Source organism: Pelecanus crispus, chromosome 3 (genome assembly GCF_030463565.1).
Source record: "Pelecanus crispus isolate bPelCri1 chromosome 3, bPelCri1.pri, whole genome shotgun sequence".
In the NCBI taxonomy this organism is placed as follows: domain Eukaryota; kingdom Metazoa; phylum Chordata; class Aves; order Pelecaniformes; family Pelecanidae; genus Pelecanus; species Pelecanus crispus.
In genome coordinates this window covers 4,347,501-4,368,607 of record NC_134645.1, presented here as the reverse complement: position 1 = coordinate 4,368,607, position 21,107 = coordinate 4,347,501, and the positions used below count along the sequence as shown (strand labels likewise).

Below are 21,107 nucleotides of genomic sequence, written 5' to 3'. Positions count from 1 at the left end.
TCTTCTGACTCCTTTTCTTTCTTGAGGTTTGTTATCTCCCCCAATCACATGACAATGCGAAGCGCTGGGGCGGGGGGGGGGGGACGGGACGACGGGGGGGAGGGGGGAAAGCCCGGCACTATCGCGATCAAATGCTCGTGTTAAGAATTACCCAGCCGGGATGAAATATTGGTGGTGGTGTTTGGTTTTGGTTTTTGTTTTTTTTTTTTTTTTTTTTTTTAAGGCAGCGAGTTTCCATTTAATTCGAGGCATTTTACGGTGCTGGGAATTAAGGGCATGCTAATGGTAGGAACATCCTCGCTGCCCATTCATGAAAGCATCTGTAAAATTAGCTCCCGACTGTAGGTTTTTAAGATGCTGTCTGGGAAGTCACCTCTGGAATCTGAAGCACGGTACGATAATAACCCAGATTTAGTTGTAACTAAGCGCTTAATTCGCTACGATTTTTTTTTTTTTTTCCTTTTTTGGTAAGGAAAATCAATGAAACGTTGCCTGTTATTTATTGGGAATAACCACAGATAGGTGTTTCTGATGCAGGTTGGCTTCAGAGAGCGCGCGAGTGCGTAATGAATTGTAATTCAGAGGACTGTTAACTGCGAACCGCAGAACCTTTCAGGGGTAATAAAGTCATTACTTTTTACATTGCAGCCACCTTGAAAAGCTTTATACGCGCTATTATAGATAAATCAAACCCCCATATACATCTCTCTCCCGCACACACGCCCGCCTCGTTTCTATACGTTTCGCACAGGGATGTATATGTGCGGCGGGCCGAGCCCTGGGAGCCCGGCGGGCCGGGAGCAGTCGCCGATCGTCCCCCCTGCGCCTGGGGCCCCCCCCAAAAACCGCCCCGGCCGGGCCTTTGCGCTTCCAGCCGCCCCGGGGTGCAGCCCCCGGTGCCGGGGGCGGCGGGGGGAAGGCGGGGAGCCGGGGGGGGCTGCCGGCGGGACGCGGGCACCGTCCCCATGCCGGAGCCGCCGGCCCCCGGGCTCTGACAGCTCCGCCGGCGGCACGGCACGGCACGGCACGGCACGGCACGGCACGGCCCGCCTCGCCAACAGGTCCCCGGCTGCCGAGCCCCGGGCCCCCGCTCGCCCCCTCGGTTCGCCGGGCGATCGCGGCTCCTGCACGCTGGAAGCCTTCTCCCGGCGGCGGGCGGCTGCCCGGTCCCCCCCCGCCGGCTCCCTCCGCCCCGTCCCGGGCAGGGCGATCCCCCCGCACTCCCTCGGCGGCGGGCCGCGCTCGGCTCCGGGCTCCCCGCTCGCCTCCGGAGCTCGCCTTTCTACCGCAGCCCGGCTCCCCCCCCGGCACCGGCACAGCCTCCGCGTCCCTCCGGCTGCTTTCGGCCAAGTTGCGGCCGCCGCATGCTCCCGAACTCCGGCCGCTTCTCCCCCCGCCGCCCGGTGCCAGCCCGCCGCCGGCAGCCCCGCGTTTTGCCTTTCGTGAAGCGGCTGCGGGCAGGGCCGGGAGCCGCTGCCGGGGCGGGGCAGCGGGGGGACGCGGGCCGGCGGGCGAGGGGAGCCCGCGGGGGAGAGCGGCGAGGGTCCCGCCGCCCCCCGCTTCCCCGCTCGCCCAACTCCGCTCGCCTCTCCGCGGGGCGAGGAGCCCGGCGGGGGGCAGGGCCGAAGTTTCCGCGGGCCGCGGCCCGGGCCGAGCCCCCCGCCGTCCCCCGGGGCCGGGCCGCGGCTCCCGGGAGGAGGGGACTCGGCGGCTCCGGGGGAGGGGGGCGAGCGGGGAAGCCGGCAGCCGGATGGGGCCCCCCCCCCCGCCTCTTCCCCGCCGCCTTTTGGGTGGTCTCCGGTCCTCCCCGGCTTCCCGAGCTCGCCTGCCCCGCAGCCCTCCCCGCCCGCCTCTCGCTTCATTGATGCATTCGCTTTTCCAGCGGGGGTGTGCGTGCGTGTGCCGCCGCTTCCTCCCTCTCGCCTTCCTCCCCTCTTTCTCCGCGGGTGCGTGTTCAACACCCCCCCCCCACCCCCAAACCCCCCCCCCGCCCCTCTCCCGGCTCCCCTCCCGCGGCCACCCCGCCGCCCCGGCCCGCCGGCTCCATTGGGCAGCGTGCGGCCGGTGCCCCCCCCCCGCCGCGCCCCCCTCCCCCTCTCCCCCCCTGCGATCCCTGTCCATTGGCTTGTCCTGCTCTCTTTTTCATGTCCAGCCCCTGATGAGTGTCCATTGGTGTTGCCTTCGCCTTCCCTCCTCCCCTCTCCCCGGCTCGCCCTGCCCATGTTTTGTATGTCTCTGTCCATCCAGGCTCCTGACGTTCAAGTTCGCAGGGACGTCACGTCCGCACTTGAACTTGCAGCTCAGGGGGCTTTTGCCATTTTTTTCATCTCTCTCTCTCTCTCCTTCTCTCTCTCCTCTCTCTCCCTCTCCCTCTCTCTCTTTTTTTTTCCCCTTGCACAAAAAAAAAAAAAAAAAAAAAAGCCATGACTGCTATCCCACAATTCATCTTCCCTGCGCCATCTTTGTATTATTTCTAATTTATTTTGGATGTCAAAAGACATTGATGAAGATATTTTCTCTGGAGTCTCTTCCTCTCTAACCCGTCTCTCCCGATGTGAACCGAGCGACTCACAAGCCACCGAAGCCGACCAACCCACCATGTCGCGCCGCAAGCAAGGCAAACCCCAGCACTTAAGCAAACGGGAATTTTCACGTAAGTAACCCGGGAGAGCGATTTATTTAATTTCCCCCTTCACGGATTTAATTTTTAATTTGAGCGGGGGGGGGGGGGGGGGGGAGGGAGAGAAGGAGGGAAGGGAAAAAAAGAAAGAAAAAAAAAAAGTGAGAGCGAGTGAGCGAAAAAAAAAAAAAAGAAAAGAACTCAACGCCGGCTCGGGATGAGCAGCATTCCGGTGAATTTCTCCCTCTCTAATTTAATCACCTCGATCACTTTCCTCCTCTCTTCCGCCGGCGCGCACTCCCCGCGCCCCGCTCCGCTCCCCGCGCCGCCGCTCCCGCCCCGGCGCCCAGAAAGCGCGACCGGCCGCTCCGTGCGGGCCAGGTGCGGGGCTGCCGGCGGGGCAGGGACCGCCCGAAAAGTGTCAAGAAATTCCTGCGGGAGCCACGGGGCCGCACGCCTCGGCCGGCCCGGGCGGGAGCTGCGGGCGAGCGGAGCGGGGAGAAAGTCCGGCGGCCGCGGCTACTCCGGCTACCGCGGGCTCGCCCCTTCGCCTCGCCCCCGCGGCACCCTCCCGGGGGGCGGGGGAGGGACGAGGCGAGCCGGGCCGAGCCCCGCCGGGCCGGGGGCCGGCTCCCCCTTTTGTTCCCGCCGCGGGGTGCGGGGTGGCCGGGACCCGCCGCTCCCCGCCGCTCCCCGGCTCCGCCGCCCCGACCTCGCCCCGCAGCCGCTCCGGCTGGGGCTGGGGCGGGGGGCGGCAGCGGGGGAGCCGAGCCGAGCCGAGCCGAGCCCAGCCCAGCCCAGCCCCAGCCGCGCCGCTGAGGGATTCAGGGATTCCCTCCTTCGCCCTCGCTTCGCGTTCTCCCGCTCGCTTACTATTTTTTGGAAGATTTTCAAAAAAAAAAAAAAAAAAAAAAAAAAAAAGAAGTGGAAGTGGATTTTGATTGGGAAAAATCTCGTGTCTGAATGTTTACAAGCACCGCGTGTGCGGGGAGCCTCCTGCCAACAAACACAGGCGAGAGCGAGCCCGGGCTGAGCACACACACACGCACACGCACACGCACCCGCTCGCACAACACCTCGCACCCGCGACCGGGCCCGGTGCTTTTTTTTTTTTCTTGGGTTTTTTTTTTTTTTTTCCTTATTTCCCCCCCCCCCCCCCCCCTTTTTTTTTTTTTCCTCGCCGCCGCATTTCAACCCCAAACCAAATCCGCTCTCCCCGGGAGAAAGAGAGAGAAACCCCAAAGCCCGAACCCCACGGCACCGCTCGCAACAAAAACTCGCCGGCTCCCCTCCCTCCTTCCCTCCCCTCCCTCCCTCCCTCCCTCCGGCCGCCGCCACACACGCCAGGGCTCGATGCGAGATAAGCGGGAGCGCTCTTTGCACAACAAAAGGCAACTCGAGCTGGAAAGGTTTGGGGCTGAGGGGGGTGGGAAGGAAGGGAGGGGAGGGAAAAAAAAAAAAAAAAGAGAGAGAAAAAAAAAATAGCCCCCTTTTCCTCGGGGTGAGCTGGGAGGGAAGGGAAATGCTGCATGCTTCTCCCTCGCTCCTTCCCCCCCCCCTCCCTCCTTCTTGGCTTTTTCTTCATTTCTTTCTTCTCTCTCCCCCATTACTCCCGGCGGGTTTTGTTCCCTCCCGGGGATGGCAGAAAACCCAGGGCGATTCCTTCTGCCAGCCATCCCCCCCGGCTCCCTCTTCGCCAAGAAAAAAAAACCAACCAACCAAACAAAAAAAATCCCTACCCCCAAAAGCCCACCCACCCCCAGCCCCAAACTTCACGCCTGCCGGCTCTCGCCCCCCACGGCCACGCACGGCGTCCCCGGCCGGGCGGGCCACACGGAGCCCCCGCAGCGCCGCGGGCCGCGGGCAGGGCCGGCCGGGGAGCTCTGCCCTGCCCAAAGTTTTCCCTAAAACCCGGGATTCGGGGGGCTCTCCGTCCCCACGCCCCCCCCGCGGCGTTCTCTCCCTCTTTCCCCCGCCACTTCTCGCTTGCTTTGTGGTTTGGGGGTTTTTTGTTTTAATGATTATTATTTGATTTGCCCGGGTTGCAACATCACCGGCACGCTTCTGGGGGTGCGAGCCCCCCTTTCCCCCTCCCGAAATGGGGTACGGGGGGGTGTGTGTGTGGGGGGGTGTGTCTCTTTTCCCCGCTCCCAATGCCCGGCTGGCTCCGGGAGTGGGAAAACGGGGATCAGGGAGGGAGCGGGGGAGTGGGTTCGCCCCCGGGGGGGCCGGGGATCCCCGCGGCTCTTTTTGGCTGAGATACCCGCGGGCCGGCGCGGAGTTTCCACACGCGTGGAAGCGGGAGCGACGGCTGGGACGGGCCCCGGGGGGGGTGTGGGGGGCTCCCTCCGGGGTTGGGGAAAGGGGGGGGGTGTGGGTGGGCCGGGAGATGGCGGGGAGTGGATGGGGGGGGGGGGGGGGAGAGGGAGGCCGGGCTGGGGGAGCGGAGAGCCGGGGGGATGCGGATGCCGGGAGCCGGGGCGGCGGAGGAGGAGGAGGAGGGAGGTGGCGGCCCCCGTTTCGGTCGCTAGGAGGCACAGCGAGATCAAACAAGCGGCCAGCCCCGCGAACTTGAACCTGGCCGGCTCCTCCGCTGCCTCCCCGGCCGGGGGGAAGGGGGAGGGCGCCCAGCTCCCTCCCCTCCATCTCCCCCACACCCCCCCCCCCACCCTCACCCCCTTCTTCTTCTTTGTTCTTAATTTTGCGCCGAGTTTGCTTGCAGCGGGTGATGCTGGCTTTCCTCCTCCCCGGATTAGGGGGGGGATGCCTGTGTCCCCCCCATAATGTCTTGGCGGTTCGCACTGTACCCCCAAGTCGTGTGTGTGTGTCCCCTCCTTACACCGCACGATCCCAGGACACAAACTTGGGATTCAACAACCCCTCTCCATCCTTCCCACGACACGGTGCGGGGAAATGCCCCGGCAGCGCATCTGCGCTGCCGGGGCATTTCCCCGCACCGTGTCGTGACATCTCCCCCCACCCTGACCCCATCACCCCCAGTACCTCCTTTCTCCCGACACTCCAAAATCCATCCCGCTTTTGCCAGAGAAACGCTTGTTTTGGTGTCTGGGAAGCAGGGGAGAGTAGGAGGGCGAAGAGGAAGAGGGGGGGGGGGAGAAAGCTGAAAAGACATGTTGGTGGAAGGGCAATTTGCATGAAGAATAGGGACGGATGATTAGGGACCCAGGCAGGGAATTCTGATTGCCCCAGAATTAACAACCGGCATCCCGCAAATCAGTGGCAGGACCAGGTGAATTGTATTTTGGCGTTGCCTTTGTAAAGCCGGTCTTTGCTGTTTTGTTTTAAAAGTCGCAGCGATAAGAAAACCATTTTTTTTTTCCCGCATTTTTTTTTTTCTGCTGGCTCTGCCTCCACCAGGAGCCAAATGTTTTGCAGTGAAACGCGGTGCCAGCCGTATTTCATACATTAGTATATAATTCTTGTTAATTAGCAATAATTTACGTTAAGAGCATAGAAAATGTTGAGGTTACAGGTTTTATATCTGTACATTTGATCGTCTTGTTATTTTCAAGAACTTTGCCTCCTATAAAATTAATTAGGTGAAATGTGGAGGTGTAATCAGCAACCTCTGAATTACCACTTCATTTCCTGGTTTTGATTGTAAATCAGCCCAGTCGGTACAGACTTTAGCGAAGTCTATTTTTGTTTAGCGGGTTACCTTCCCCTGCTAAATAATACTGACAGCGTCAGAAAGAAATCAGGCCGCGGGAAAACATTATAATTGAGTAATGATTATGCAGAGCTCCTCGCTAAGCCAGTTGTAAGGGGAATACGGGTTATTTTGTGTGTCTTTTCGCCGCGGAGAGTTGGGGAGCTCGAAGTTAGGCTTGCAAAATACCTTTGTCTGCGGCGTGCAGCGAGCTACTGGTGGAATTAGTCCTGCGATAATTTACTCCCTCGGTCTGAACGCGAGGAAGGGCCGGGGAGAAAACCGCCGTGCCCGGCGATCCCGCAGAAACACCCTGCTCCTCTCCCGGCTTCCCGAGGAGCGTGAAATGCACGTTGTGCGTCTTATCTTGTCGGTCTGTAAGTTTAGAAGAAAGCCCCAGCGATTAAGACATTGTTTTTATTAAGATGAATGTAACCTTCATATTCCTGTGGTTGACCTTACGTTAAATTAGAAGTAGCACTAGAGGCAAGAAATGATGGGCTGGATCCCGGTGTCCTAGTTGGAGCTGAGGTACGGCGAGGTAGTGTGCTCTTTCAATATTATTTTACGCAGCACAACTGGGAGCTACTCCAGATCTTCCTCCTCAATATTCAGCCTAGGCAGGGTTGAAATAAATTTAACCTGAGTTCACTGGATTTTTGCACTTTATCAAAATCAGTTCCAATATCGTGCAGTCAAATTAAAATCTATTTTTTGATTCTCTGTGGCTTTAAGTTCATTAAATGTGAAATTGGCAGCCAGCTAAAGAAGGTCAGGCTGATTAACTGTTTAGGAGTTGTATTCTGTCTCGCTCGCGTTACCTGGCAGTGTTTTGAGGTGGGTTGTATTTGCAGCACCCTCTCCTCCTGCTCGCTGCTCTTAGCGTGCGTGTCGTATGGCGCAGGTAGAGGAATACCGGCGCGCTGCTGGTACTTTTTTTTTTTTTTTTTTTCCTTCTCCTCCTGAAAGGCAATAGCGATGGCGACTGCACGCAGATTGCCGAGGTATTTCTCTGCAAACTTAACCAAAAAAAAAAAAAAAGCCAACAGAAAAAGAGAGCCGCGTCTGCCTCGTTAGAGCATCCACTGACGGTTCTGTGAGCAGAAATAGCCTCATAATGAAGCTTTTTGGAGCTCATTCAGAAAATTTGTCAACTTTGACAACATTAGGCAAGGTATTTTGAGTTTAAAGAAGGCACTTCTCGCCGTTGCGAGGAGAGGTGGCACTCGCTTGGCCACGCTGATTTTTAGGTGCTGAGGGCCACCAGTGCTAACACGTTGGAGATAATTTAGGCATTCCTTTATTTCAGGATGAAAAAGGAAAAATGACTGATTGCCTCGTTTCCTGAAGTACTGAAAAAATATCCCCATCTAGCTAATATCTCTGGCTGGAATCGGTTGTGAATTTGACATTTATTTCAATCCCGAGGAGTAGCTGAAAAGTGAGAGGTGCCTCCCCCCGCCCCGCAGGCATTTCTGCTGCATCTGCTTTTTTATCATTTCGGTTTCTGCCATTTATTTATTTATTTCTCTCCTTCCCCTCCCTCCTTCCCTCCCTCCCTCCCTCCCTCCCCCCTCACCCCACACCCGAATAACTCCCGGCTTTCAAATTTTTAAATTGGAAGCCGTAAACGGGCTGATAGGGCTGGCGACACAAATAAATACGCCTAGGCGTGCACATGCGTTATAAGGGCTGTATGTGGCCCGCGTGTGCCGGTGCCTGGGTGTGTGTGGCCATGCGGTCTGGCTCTCCCTCTCTTCCCTTTTACACACACGTGTGCTACCTGCACGGCCCGCGTAGGGAGCGTACAACACCTCTCTGTCGAAACACCTTCGGCCCGTGCCCGTACCCGCGGAGTTCAGGCTTCTAAATTTTAGAAAGTAGGTCTGGCTGGTGGAAAACACACACCCGCACGCGTGTGTGCGTGTGAGAGAGCGAGCGTGTGCAGTGCTTTTAGCCTGGAATTCATATACATAAATAATACATCCGGCAATAAAACGCCGCTTTCGCTTCTCTTCCTAGCGCCACAAGAGTTGTGCGGTGTCTTCGTTCAGCCTATTCATTTAATTTTACAATCGAGTCAGAAATTTGTCCTCGTGTAGGAGCACAGAGCCAGAGCCCGGAGGCCGGGCTCGCTCTCCGAGTTCTGCGTGCTACGGCTGCTTCTGCAAAACCTCTTCCCTGTAACCGATGAATTTGTCTCCTCGCTGCCGTGCTAATAGCCGTGTTGCGTGGGTTTAGCTGGGGGGGAGCAGGTGGACGTCGAGAGCAGGGTGCAGTATTCATGAAGAGGGGGCTCGGCGCGTTCCTCCCCCCCCTCCCCGCGCCCGGTGCCTTTCCCGAGAGCTCTAATGATTCTCCTTTTGTTTCTCAAACTGCAGCCGAACCTCTTGAAGCCATTCTCACTGATGACGAACCTGAACACGGCACATTGGGAGCTCCAGAAGGGGACCACGACCTCCTGACTTGTGGCCAGTGTCAGATGAACTTCCCGTTGGGGGACATTCTTATTTTTATTGAGCACAAACGGAAACAATGCAATGGCAGTCTCTGCTTAGAGAAGGCTGTGGATAAGCCACCTTCACCCTCACCAAGTGAGCTGAAAAAAGCATCCAATCCTGTGGAGGTTGGCATCCAGGTTACGCCAGAGGATGACGATTGTTTATCAACGTCATCTAGAGGAATTTGCCCTAAACAGGAACATATAGCAGGTAAATTAAAGCAAGGAGAAGTGTTTGCGAGTTTCTTTCCGTTTCAGTTGCAACGTTAGCGCGTCTGTCTCTCTGTTCTGCTCACTGTGACGGCCGACGTGTTAAACGCCCTGCCTTCGGTTAGCGGCGAGCGCACGAGCGGTATTTCCTAGTGCCTGCGCAGAGGCAGGATCAACAGGCACGTGCCGTGCCAGCCGGTATTTCTGACAGTATTGTTTGAGGCTGCTCTCGTGATTTGCCTTGTATTGTATTGCAGTCACCGTCTCCCGGTGTCTCGCCTGCCGTAGCGCTGCAGGAGGAGATTTCCGAGCCTGCCACGCGATAAAGCGCGGAGCTTTCGAGTCTTTGGCAAAGTCAGGGGTGAAAGAGTTAACGGAGCATCAGCCAGCCTGGGTTCCATATTGGCTGTCAGCGTATGGACTGTAATTAAACACAGCCCCATGGCAAAGTGACACCACCGACCTTGACTTTAAGATGCCATTTTCGACTGGCCAGGCCAGAGTAGAGAGGGCAGTTGCTGAAGCGCACAGACATGCTTATTCGAAAAGTTTAAGGGCATGTTGGAAATTTCAAAAGGTTGGTTTGACAGGAAAGGCCGCTCTCTGCAGCCTGCCTCCTCAGCCAAATGATAAATGCTTCGCTGTGCTCTCTCTTGTCTCTGATGTGGTTTTGACAGATGTATCTTGATTTTGTTTGCGGTTTACACAACCACATGTCAGCCGTACAAATGTCCAAGGCAGAGTTCTGTTTTGTGCAACAAACAATATGAAGTGTAATTTTTTTTAAAAAAAGGGTAAATAATTCCATCTCTTAGCATAATTTTTTTAAAAAAAGAAAAAAATGGAAAGCCATTCGCCGTGCAGATATTTTCACAAATGAGGTTAAAAAAATAGAGCGTGCTACGTGAAAGAAAATCCCAGAGCCCTGGGAGCGTAACAAGGCGCGCTCTGCTTTTAAAATCCTGCTGGTAAACAAGAGCACTACCCATTTGCAGCGAGCGTTGCAAATCGCTCCGAACCGCGCCGATACTACCGGCCGAAAAAGGCGAGACCGCAGCGTATCGCCACCAGCAAACGCCTGAACCAGTTTCAAAGCCCCATTCCCAGCGACGCTTGTGATGTGGCACTGCCCAGTACCTCTTTTTGGAGAGCCCACGGGACCGCTCGGGGTGGTCAGAGGTGCAGTACATCATCGCATCGTGGGCTGGAGCTTCTCTTGGGCTTGCTTTGGCCACCAAGTTAAAGCTTAAAAGGGCAGCAGGCGCTGGGAGGCTCAGCGCGATGCTCCCGCAGCCTCCCTGGCCTCCAAAGCGGCCGGCAAATCGCGCTGGAGAGCCGTAGTTTTGAAGGTTTGGCGGTGGCAGCCAATACGTGTCGGTGCGCGCGTGTCTGCGCACATATATATATGCATGCAAAGCTGTGTGCGTACGCTCGCGCACGTCACGTGAAGGAATATACACCATTTCTGCGGAGTAATAAGTATTCCTTTGAATACGCGTATATATGTACGTTTAAGAGAAAGCGGAGGCTCAGCTACTGCTAAGCTAGGTTTTGAACGAGACTTAAAAACCCCAATAATTCCGCATATCGCACTTCCCAGCCACGGATGTTAGAGGTGGTTTGTGTTTTGGTTTTTTTTTTTTTTTCCCCCTAGCGTGGTAGAGGGCAGTGCCCATTTCCATGTGCTGCCTGCGATCTGACGGAAAACGAGCAGAAGCGTAGGGCGTGATTAATGAAGCGGGAGCTTGGCGGAAGGGATTTGTAGTCTTCCGAGCTCTGGAGCCATACTAAATCACCAAATATGGAGGAGCGGCGGTCTGATGTAACGCTGTATTTACGTATGGCGCCGCTCTGTTGAAAAGACAAAACGCAGTAGCTGTCAAGCAAGAATTAAACCCGCTCTCCTTGCTGTGGTCCCGAACAGGTCCCTCGGCCGGAGGGAGTTCTGCACGTGGGGGAACTCCTCAGCTGAGGTTTTTGCTCTGGCACGCGTTCGGCGCGGGAGCCTCGGCGAGCCCAACCACGCTTTCGGCGTGGCGCGGGTGACGTGAAGCGAGCAGGATTGGGCCTCGCGCCACGCTGCGAGGCCGTTAATTCAGAAAAGGCTGTGGCGTTAACCAGCTTTGAATGGTTCGGTGAGCGGAGGGCAGCGGGTAAGGAGAGGTGCACGTCGGCAGGGGCCCGATCCTGCGTGCTCTTACACCCGGGGATGGCCTCTGCTGTGCAGGTGGGCCTGGCTGGGAGCGGGCGCGGGTCCGTGGCGTGAGCTGCGAGCACTGCTGTGAGCAGGGATCGAGCTGCGGTTGTCCAGGCGTCTCCCACCCCGAGGTTTCTGTGCGGTGGTGCCCAGCCGCGCCCGCAGCTGGGAGGTCCAAGGGCACGGGTCTTCTCCCGCGCCTCCCCATTCGGGACGGAGCCGAGGGGCGCTGGGGTCCCCCGGTCGTTCCCAGTGGTGGGAAATGCAGCCGGGCTGCGGGCGGGGGGAAGGAGCACCGGGAGTGCTGGGGCCTGGCGCTGTCCCTCGCCTTCGTGTTTTCATCTCCCCTGTCACTTGGAGGAGTTTAGCTCCCTCGTATTCCAAAGAAGCACGGCAATAGCTGGAGTGACCCATTGCTCGTAGCCAGGAGTTTGCGGGGTCCGGCAGGAAAATCACCGGTGAGGGTCTCGGAGTGAGCTGCGGAGTGCAGGTTTCTGGAAGGCCCCTGCAGTGAACCTCAGGCTCTTCCAGTTCTGGTGCTTTATATCTGATTTCTGTGCAAGAATGCAAAATGCCAAAAGATACCAGTGCGTAATCAAAAAAAAAAAAAAAAAGAAAGGGACAGAGGCTGCCTTTAGAAAAATATATGGGAGTTGAGTGAACTGATTCTTTCTGGTAAGAGACCGGAAAATACGTATTGAGTAGCGATGTAAAAATGTCCCCCATTAGTTGTCAGCATGGAAGAGGTGTTAGAGGTTAGCTCTGGGTGCAGAGGGGCCATAGGTTAGCTCTGGGTGCAGAGGGGCCATGGGTTATCTCTGGATGCAGAGGGGCCATGGGTTAGGTCTGGATGCAGAGGGGCCATAGGTTAGCTCTGGGTGCAGAGGGGCCATAGGTTAGCTCTGGGTGCAGAGGGGCCATAGGTTAGCTCTGGATGCAGAGGGGCCATAGGTTAGCTCTGGATGCAGAGGGGCCATGGGTTAGCTCTGGGTGCAGAGGGGCCATGGGTTAGCTCTGGGTGCAGAGGGGCCATAGGTTAGCTCTGGGTGCAGAGGGGCCATGGGTTATCTCTGGATGCAGAGGGGCCATGGGTTAGGTCTGGATGCAGAGGGGCCATGGGTTAGCTCTGGATGCAGAGGGGCCATAGGTTAGCTCTGGATGCAGAGGGGCCATGGGTTAGCTCTGGATGCAGAGGGGCCATGGGTTAGCTCTGGGTGCAGAGGGGCCATGGGTTAGGTCTGGGTGCAGAGGGGCCATAGGTTAGCTCTGGATGCAGAGGGGCCATAGGTTAGCTCTGGATGCAGAGGGGCCATAGGTTAGCTCTGGATGCAGAGGGGCCATAGGTTAGCTCTGGGTGCAGAGGGGCCATAGGTTAGCTCTGGGTGCAGAGGGGCCATAGGTTAGCTCTGGATGCAGAGGGGCCATGGGTTAGCTCTGGGTGCAGAGGGGCCATAGGTTAGCTCTGGGTGCAGAGGGGCCATAGGTTAGCTCTGGATGCAGAGGGGCCATAGGTTAGCTCTGGGTGCAGAGGGGCCATAGGTTAGCTCTGGATGCAGAGGGGCCATGGGTTAGGTCTGGATGCAGAGGGGCCATAGGTTAGCTCTGGGTGCAGAGGGGCCATGGGTTAGCTCTGGATGCAGAGGGGCCATAGGTTAGCTCTGGATGCAGAGGGGCCATAGGTTAGCTCTGGATGCAGAGGGGCCATGGGCTAGCTCTGGATGCAGAGGGGCCATAGGTTAGCTCTGGGTGCAGAGGGGCCATGGGTTAGCTCTGGATGCAGAGGGGCCATAGGTTAGCTCTGGGTGCAGAGGGGCCATGGGTTAGCTCTGGATGCAGAGGGGCCATAGGTTAGCTCTGGGTGCAGAGGGGCCATGGGTTAGCTCTGGATGCAGAGGGGCCATAGGTTAGCTCTGGATGCAGAGGGGCCATAGGTTAGCTCTGGATGCAGAGGGGCCATGGGCTAGCTCTGGATGCAGAGGGGCCATAGGTTAGCTCTGGGTGCAGAGGGGCCATGGGTTAGCTCTGGATGCAGAGGGGCCATAGGTTAGCTCTGGGTGCAGAGGGGCCATAGGTTAGCTCTGGATGCAGAGGGGCCATAGGTTAGCTCTGGGTGCAGAGGGGCCATAGGTTAGCTCTGGATGCAGAGGGGCCATGGGCTAGCTCTGGATGCAGAGGGGCCATAGGTTAGCTCTGGGTGCAGAGGGGCCATGGGTTAGCTCTGGGTGCAGAGGGGCCATAGGTTAGCTCTGGGTGCAGAGGGGCCATGGGTTAGCTCTGGGTGCAGAGGGGCCATGGGTTAGCTCTGGGTGCAGAGGGGCCATGGGTTAGCTCTGGATGCAGAGGGGCCATAGGTTAGCTCTGGATGCAGAGGGGCCATGGGTTAGGTCTGGATGCAGAGGGGCCATAGGTTAGCTCTGGATGCAGAGGGGCCATGGGTTAGCTCTGGATGCAGAGGGGCCATAGGTTAGCTCTGGATGCAGAGGGGCCATAGGTTAGCTCTGGGTGCAGAGGGGCCATAGGTTAGCTCTGGATGCAGAGGGGCCATGGGTTAGCTCTGGATGCAGAGGGGCCATGGGCTAGCTCTGGGTGCAGAGGGGCCATAGGTTAGCTCTGGGTGCAGAGGGGCCATAGGTTAGCTCTGGATGCAGAGGGGCCATGGGTTAGCTCTGGGTGCAGAGGGGCCATAGGTTAGCTCTGGGTGCAGAGGGGCCATAGGTTAGCTCTGGATGCAGAGGGGCCATGGGTTAGCTCTGGGTGCAGAGGGGCCATAGGTTAGCTCTGGATGCAGAGGGGCCATGGGTTAGCTCTGGGTGCAGAGGGGCCATAGGTTAGCTCTGGATGCAGAGGGGCCATAGGTTAGCTCTGGATGCAGAGGGGCCATGGGTTAGCTCTGGATGCAGAGGGGCCATAGGTTAGCTCTGGGTGCAGAGGGGCTATTGGTTAGCTCTGGATGCAGAGGGGCCATAGGTTATCTCTGGATGCAGAGGGGCTATAGGTTAGCTCTGGGTGCAGTATGTGCTCTGTCTGCAGTTCCGTAGTCAGTGAGTTGGTGTGTTACGGTAAAAGATCATCTTAAGATAAGTAACGCTTAAGGAGCGGCTCATCTAAAGACGAGGAAGGAGGCAGCGAGTCATTCAAATGCGGGGAGAAATGATGTCTATTTTAACCGTCGATCGGCTGCTCTTTATCCCCGCCGTTTTCCGGAGACGGGGATGCTTGCAAGAGCTTCTATGTACGTGTGCAACCTGTGCAGCGGCTGTGAGACCCATCGAGGTGCAGGCATGCGTACCTGTCTCTTCCGTGTGGGTGTCTGCCTGCGCGTAGCTTTGACTCGCTGTAAAATTTTGAGTGATGCTGATCCAGCGCTATAGCTGAAATGTCATAAATTTAACTGGAAATTAATAGGATCTGTTGTGTGGGTCCAATGAGGCAGCTTTCATCAATATGTATGTCAAAGCCTCACCACCAGATACCGGCAGCCTGTGATTTGCAGTGAGTGCTATGGCAGGGCTTTAGTTATCCGCGCTCATATTTTACAATAGGGGGAAATATTAACTGAAGTAGCTAGAGATCAGCGAATGCAAAATTGCCGTTCACTTATTGAAAAGGCCGAAGAAATATTTATCGGCCGCCGGTGTCAGGTTTTAGCGGTTTGTTTGTTGAATGCATAAATCCCAGGGAATTAATGACAAGTGTTTTTTGGGGGTGAGGAAGGATCTTAAACGCCACTTGGATTCAGTTGGAGGAACAGTTTGGAGCGCTGCTGCGTGTTGCCCTTTCTAACGCCGAGCGTGTGTCTGCGGATGCCGTATTTACTGTACAAAGAGGGGAGGAGGAGGAGGGGAGGTCATTTTTACTGCTCGAATCCTTTATTCTCAAGCTGCTTGTGGCATTCAAATAAAATACGTGGGAAAATAACGTAAGGAAAAGCTCCGTCTGCAGTAACGGGGGGGAAGGTGGACATAATTCGGTACTAAATTTTGGACCAAGTACATTTGATTATTACAGTTCTCAGGAGGTAATGTCTTTGAGTAGTCATTACACCCCAGAAATTTTCTTTGGCTGTTATTAGGAGTTGCCATGATAATTCTGTAGGTTGCAAATTGCGATTCCTTATTATTTTGTTTTGTTCTGGAGACAAAAAATTATTGACGTCTGCATTGAATAGTTAGCATTGCATCTGGATAATAAGATGAAAGCTTAAAAAAAAGGCGGGGGGGGCGGGTTGCAGGGAAGGAATATGGAAATATTTTGGAGTCAAATTCTCTCTGCTTTCCCCGTACAAAGAAACAGAGAGCACAGGCTCAGTAAAAGAGTCGCAGGCAGGAAAAAACAGCGAGGGTGCTACCCAAAGGCTCCTGAGATTCGGAGCCCTGCGTACAAGCTGTATTTGTAAATAAGACAGAGAAAGGTTGTGAACCGGCAGCTTGGCTGTTTTGTCAAAGTACAATGTCAGAGAAACTCTTTCTAAGACAAATTGTAAATAGAAGTGTCACGATGATTGCATGATTGAGCTCTAGAAGTGTCTTGCAATTGTTGGCATTGTCAGAAGACTTTTGAAAGCTTAATTAAAGGCGGGGGCCCGCGCGGCTGTGAAATCTACTTCTCGCGGGCGGGGGGGGAACGTAAAAGATGTAGGGGATCAAGAAGTTGCTCTAACGCCACTCGCGCGGGGGTACGGGGAAGAGTTAATAGTTTCTCTGCTTTCCCCGTTGCCTTTTCTAAATAACGTTTTTTGAAGAAGCAAACACGTGACACCAATATCGCCCTTTGTACGAGGTAAAGATTGCGCTCGTTTTCCTATTCCCTGCTGTTACAGACAGTTAATGTAAAAATGGCTCTTTATTGGAAACGCAAATACGAGTTCGCTCGAAGCACAGAAGCGGGATAGAAAGTTTTCCTCTGCCTCGGCGTGTTCCCTCCAGGGGAGCATCGGAGTGTTGGGGTGCCCTGAATCTTTCTGGTTTTTTGTTTCCTGCAAATCAGATCTTCTGGCTTAGAGGATGAGAAATACGGTTTTGCGTTCTTTCTCCTGTTGTATGGGACATTTAATTGTGGAGCTCGCCACGGGCTGAAGCATCGCTGCATCCGAAACGCTTGCGGTTGAAGAGGCAGCCCGGCGCGCGTTAAACTTCGTATAGATCTGAAAAGGTGCGCGTTAGCATCACGTGCCGAAAGCTTTGAAAATAATGCACGTGCTAAACGTAAGGCTCTGCGCAGCGAGTCCCGACAACGAATGCCGGGTGATGGAAACTGAGGCAGGGAGTAAATTAAACACCTTCTAATTAGCCCGGTGGGAGAAATAAAGTCTTCCCTAAACATTCCCATAATTTGGTAATGCCTCTTCTAAAGAGGAGGAGGCCTATTAGCATCACCCTGTTTTGTATATGCAACCCTCAGCCCACGAGCTCTCTCTTATTTCATTCAAATAATAAAGACGATTAAAGAGGCTTGCGAGGCAGTGTCAGGCAACGGGAGTTCAGCCTCCAGTTGTTTGCCTGCACGCATCCTCATTACGGAAATTTTTTGGACAAAATTCCCTTCAAGCTTCGGTCTGTTTTTATATCCAATAGTACCAGCTTTGTGCAATAAAAGGCGTTTAGCATCAAGCTGGACATGGCCTGGCACGTTGCCACTCGGTGGGGTGGGTTTTTTTGTTGGTTTTTTTGTTTTTTTTTTTTTTTAGCTAATCACTGAGGATCTCTCGTTACCTTTCTGCTTGTTGCGATTTTGTTCGGGTCGCGGTGCTGCCAGCGATGTCGCGAGTCCATGGAGGTCGTCTTCCCTGCCTGGCAGGCGCCTGAACGCGGCTTCCGTCCGGGAGGGCTCTGTTTTATGTGTCAGCTTCTGGGATATTGCACAAGTTCATAAAATACACCAAGCTCATATATTTTAATACATTAAGGCCTATATTCATAGTGGTAGCATGGCCTTAAAATTAACTATTGGCTGGGTTGGGCTTTTTTTTTTCCCCCCTGGGCTAATGAACATATTTTATCTCACTTTGTACAAACGCAGTAGCTCCAGCCTGCCTCCTGGTAACGTCGGGCATAGCAGGTTTGGGCGCACGATGGTTGATATCAGTACGTGGATTGCTGCCATTTCTTACATACTTTTAAAAACAACAGGCACGTTAGTGGACCCACAGACCGCCCGAGCGGTTGGGATGATCTGTTTTCCATTTCATCATGAATTTCCGTGAAACTCAGTTGGCTCTTTAGGGCCCCCATCCCGGGTGCGCTTTGCCCCGCCGGACGCGGACCGAACGGCACCTGCGCGCTTAAATGCTTGCAGGAGCCAGACCACCAACCACGGACCCTCATGGATGGGCAGACCAAGTGCTCACATTATTCAAACCCTCCTGTGTTAATGCCAAACCCATTTTGAAGCCCATAAACATCCTCCTGGTCTTCCTAATCAGGTTTAGTATGCAACGCATCCCGCGCGGGCTTCGGCGAGTTTGTTTCCCAACCTTTATTGGCCAGCTGCACTCGCTGTGCATCTTTAAAATATTTCAGCGAGGTTTTTCGCTCTTCTTCCGCGAGGGCTGGTAACTTGGTGGCTGCTCCCCGGCTCATTCTTCATTCGGAGGTGGCATTGCCTCGGGTTGGCAAGGGAAAGGTTTGCGGTGTGGGGTGTGGTGAGGTCAGCCCCGATCCCAGCAGGGAATTTGTGTTCTTCATTTGCCTTTACAATCGGAGCACAGCTACTGTACCTTGGAGCAGCTCTCAGGTGTGAGCTCAGATGGGCACATGTAAATGTGCTGTCAGATGCAACACAGGAATATTAATGTTTCCTCACCACCACGCTATAATAAAGCTGTACACAGCCAGCTTAATATGCAGCCGGGCTGGGGAATTGTAGAAAACTTCGATAGCCTAGTGTGAATGACAGCAGTGGAAAAAAATACTCAATATGCCACAGTTTGCATTCTTGTTTGCCTTTGATCTACAGCAAAATGAAAACAATCCACTTCTTTCCCTCCTCGTTTTCGTATAGGTGTTCTTCCTCTGCAAAACTGGCTAGTAAGGAGGGGAAGAAAACGAAGTGTGGGGCACAGAGCAGAACTATTTGAAGGACATTAATGCCAGCCTGCTGGGGATGTAATTTTTCTGAGATTAGCAAACATTTATTTTTTGTACTTGGGATCGTTTGCTTTGTCTCTCATTCTCTTGTAGTATCTGGGTCTGGTTGAAACAAAGAAAATAGTCACCACAAACCGGGGCTGGAGCCCCCTTTGCCCCCCAGCTGCAGGCACAGCCCAGGCCGTGCATCCTCTTCAAGGGGGTTTCGTTTGCATCTTCTTCTAGGTTGAAATCTTCAGCTCCATCCAAAAGTGTCTGTTTTCCAGCGCGGCTGTGTTAGAGGATTTTTAATAATGTGCTCATTTAACTGAATCAACAGCTGTCAGGAGCGGTTGTAGTAAATCCACAAAATGCACAAAGAAAAATACATACGTTTCCTGAAACAAAACACTTGAAACAAATTGGCTGCCAAAAAAAGCTGCTGAATTCTGGGTTTGCAGACAGTGCACCAAAGTGTTTCTTCTCTCTGCTCTCCCCGGAGACCTCTCCCCGCTTGCCTGCTGCAATTCTGCTGGAACTTTTTACCTGAACAGGTTGCTGTTAAAAAACCCCACCACTTTCCCCTATTTGATGGGTATGGAGCTCAGCTCCGGCTTAGATTTTTGCGTTTCGCACTAAATAGCTAAACCACCAAGACCGGAGCAAGAAGCAAAAACCAAATAACTACCGTCAGGGAAATGAGGCTTAATATCCCTGTGAAATAGCTGTCGAGGAGAAGCAGTGCTTCAACTCTGCCCTTCCAGGTAGGCGTTGGCAGGGTGGTGTTGAGGTCTGAAGCCGCTTCCGAGGGTGCCGAATTCGCACCGGAGCGGGTGCTGGTGGAGGGAGAGCTGGGGAGCTTTGGTCAGTCAAAACCAAGGACTTTCTGCTTCCATCCTCCCCCTGCTTTGCGTAAGCGCTGAACAATTACACCTCCAATTTGATCGTAGCTTCAGATAGAAAAACCTCTGCCTAAATAAACAATGGAATTACTGCTGCACAACAAAGGCTTAAAGAAGAGCACTGCCTTCAGTGGTGTTATTATTGTTGTTGTGGATATTATTATTATTATTACTGCTACTACTACTACTACTACTATTACTGCAACTATTACCTTTTTTAAAATAAACACACACTACAGTTGCTCACTCCTTAGGAAGTAAGGAGTTTAATTTTGCATTCATTGCTCACTTAATTGATTTAGCAGGCAGCAAAATATAAAATGCAAAAATAAAAATGCCTCCCCCCCCCCCCCCCAAATTCACAGCAATTAATTTGTCACCCGGCGTTACTTTGCTACAGCATCACAGCTGGGTTTGGGTTTTTTTTTTTCAGACATTGCATGAATCATCTGGGTTTCGTTGCATTTCAGCTACTGAGTTTATTCTTTCTGGAGTAAGAGAATATAGCAGCAAAAGTGTCGTGCTCCAGCCAGCGCACCGCAAGCGTGTGGAGCATTTACTGCGTGAGGGTGGCCAGGGGCTTTTCGCTGTGATTTCTCTATTATCGATGCTGATTTTCCTATTTAGGAAATAGTTGTTGTGCAAAGAGAAACAGTAGTTGGGGAGCCTTGTTCTCTTCGAGGAGGTAAAACGCAGTGGGATGCATTTGGAAAAAGAGAGTATTAGTTCCCGAAAGATTATTTAGAGGCTGTATTATTTTGTAATAAACTATAAACTGTCCTGTGTTAAACCTGTGTTACGTTAGAAAAAATCAATAAGGAAAAATTAAATTCTGATAAAGATACTCTTGGATCTTCGAAAACAACTGCTGTCCTTTTAACTAAAACATTTGAGGAGCTTCAAAGAGTATGTATTTCTTCTGATCTTAGAGCTGTGTGACTGGTAGCAGGGAAAAAAAAATCTTATTCTACATAGAAGTGGATTGCTTAACAAGTCAGCACAGACACATACTTGTTTGTACAATAGAGATAAAAATTCCTGTATAAAAATAATTCAGTTGCTGACAGCAGGCATTGTGCTGGGGCTGCCTCTTTTGTGTTGGCCAGGGGTCAGGGACCACGGCTCCCACTTTCTGCCGGGGGGAGGCTGTCACGATCGCTCGCCGGAGCCTGGAAATAAGTTAATTGCTTTATTTTAAGGAATACTCAGAGCCCCGTGGTGTGGGGTTTACGTCCGTGCGCCGTCTCCGGAAGCAGTGAAAGAAGGGGGGGAAAAAAAAAAATCTCCTCATGGGGGAGATGACTTGAAGGCAGTTTGGGAGACGTGGCCTTCAAGAGCTCGGCGACCCGGCGGTAGTTTCTAAACTTTTGGTTTTAATCTAATTCCGATTTATGCTGTCACATCCTGTATCGGCCCTCGCTGAACTCTCCTCGTGTGAAGTAACGGTGGTCTCGGGGGGAATCGGTCAAAACCGGGGACTCGTGGCCGATACAGATGTTTGCTGGGGCGGCTTTTATGCGGCGCCGGGTCCTATTCTGTCTTGTAAATGTTAAAAACGCGGGGTGTTAGCACAGCCCCAGGCATCCTCTTTTTTGCTCTGCGGGGGCGCAGGTAAGATAAGCCATAGGGTTGGGGAAGGCCGGGGAGGTGGGAATTGAAATTATTTGGACGTTCGTCCATCCTTCAAAGTCGGGGAGGCAGGCGGCGCAGCCTTCCGTCCCCAACCTCCCTCTACCCCCGGGGTCGCCGGCAAAGCCGGGGCTCCCCTCCTCTCCGCCTCTCGGGGTGCCGCAGGAGGTGCCGGCAGGATCAGGCCCCGGCGGGGCTGGCTGAGAGCGGAGCCAAGTTCGCGAGCGGCCACCGGCGCTGAGCGGTCCCCCCGCAAACTCCTCTCTCCCTCTCTCTCTCGTCGGCGGCTTCGCTCCCCGGCAGCAAAGCGACTTT

At 54.1% G+C, this 21,107-nt stretch overlaps 1 protein-coding gene across 2 annotated transcripts in view; it reads left to right on the top strand.

Moving 5' to 3' along the window:
* Positions 1-2,598: 2,598 nt before the first annotated feature.
* Positions 2,599-21,107, top strand: part of LOC104037379 (BCL11 transcription factor A) — a 76,625-nt gene continuing 58,116 nt past the window's right edge. For both annotated transcript variants that reach the window (XM_075707442.1, XM_075707441.1), the window contains exons 1-2: positions 2,599-2,653; positions 8,672-9,001. In XM_075707442.1, the coding sequence (XP_075563557.1) occupies positions 2,599-2,653; positions 8,672-9,001 (385 nt within the window). The remainder of the gene's footprint in view (positions 2,654-8,671; positions 9,002-21,107) is intronic.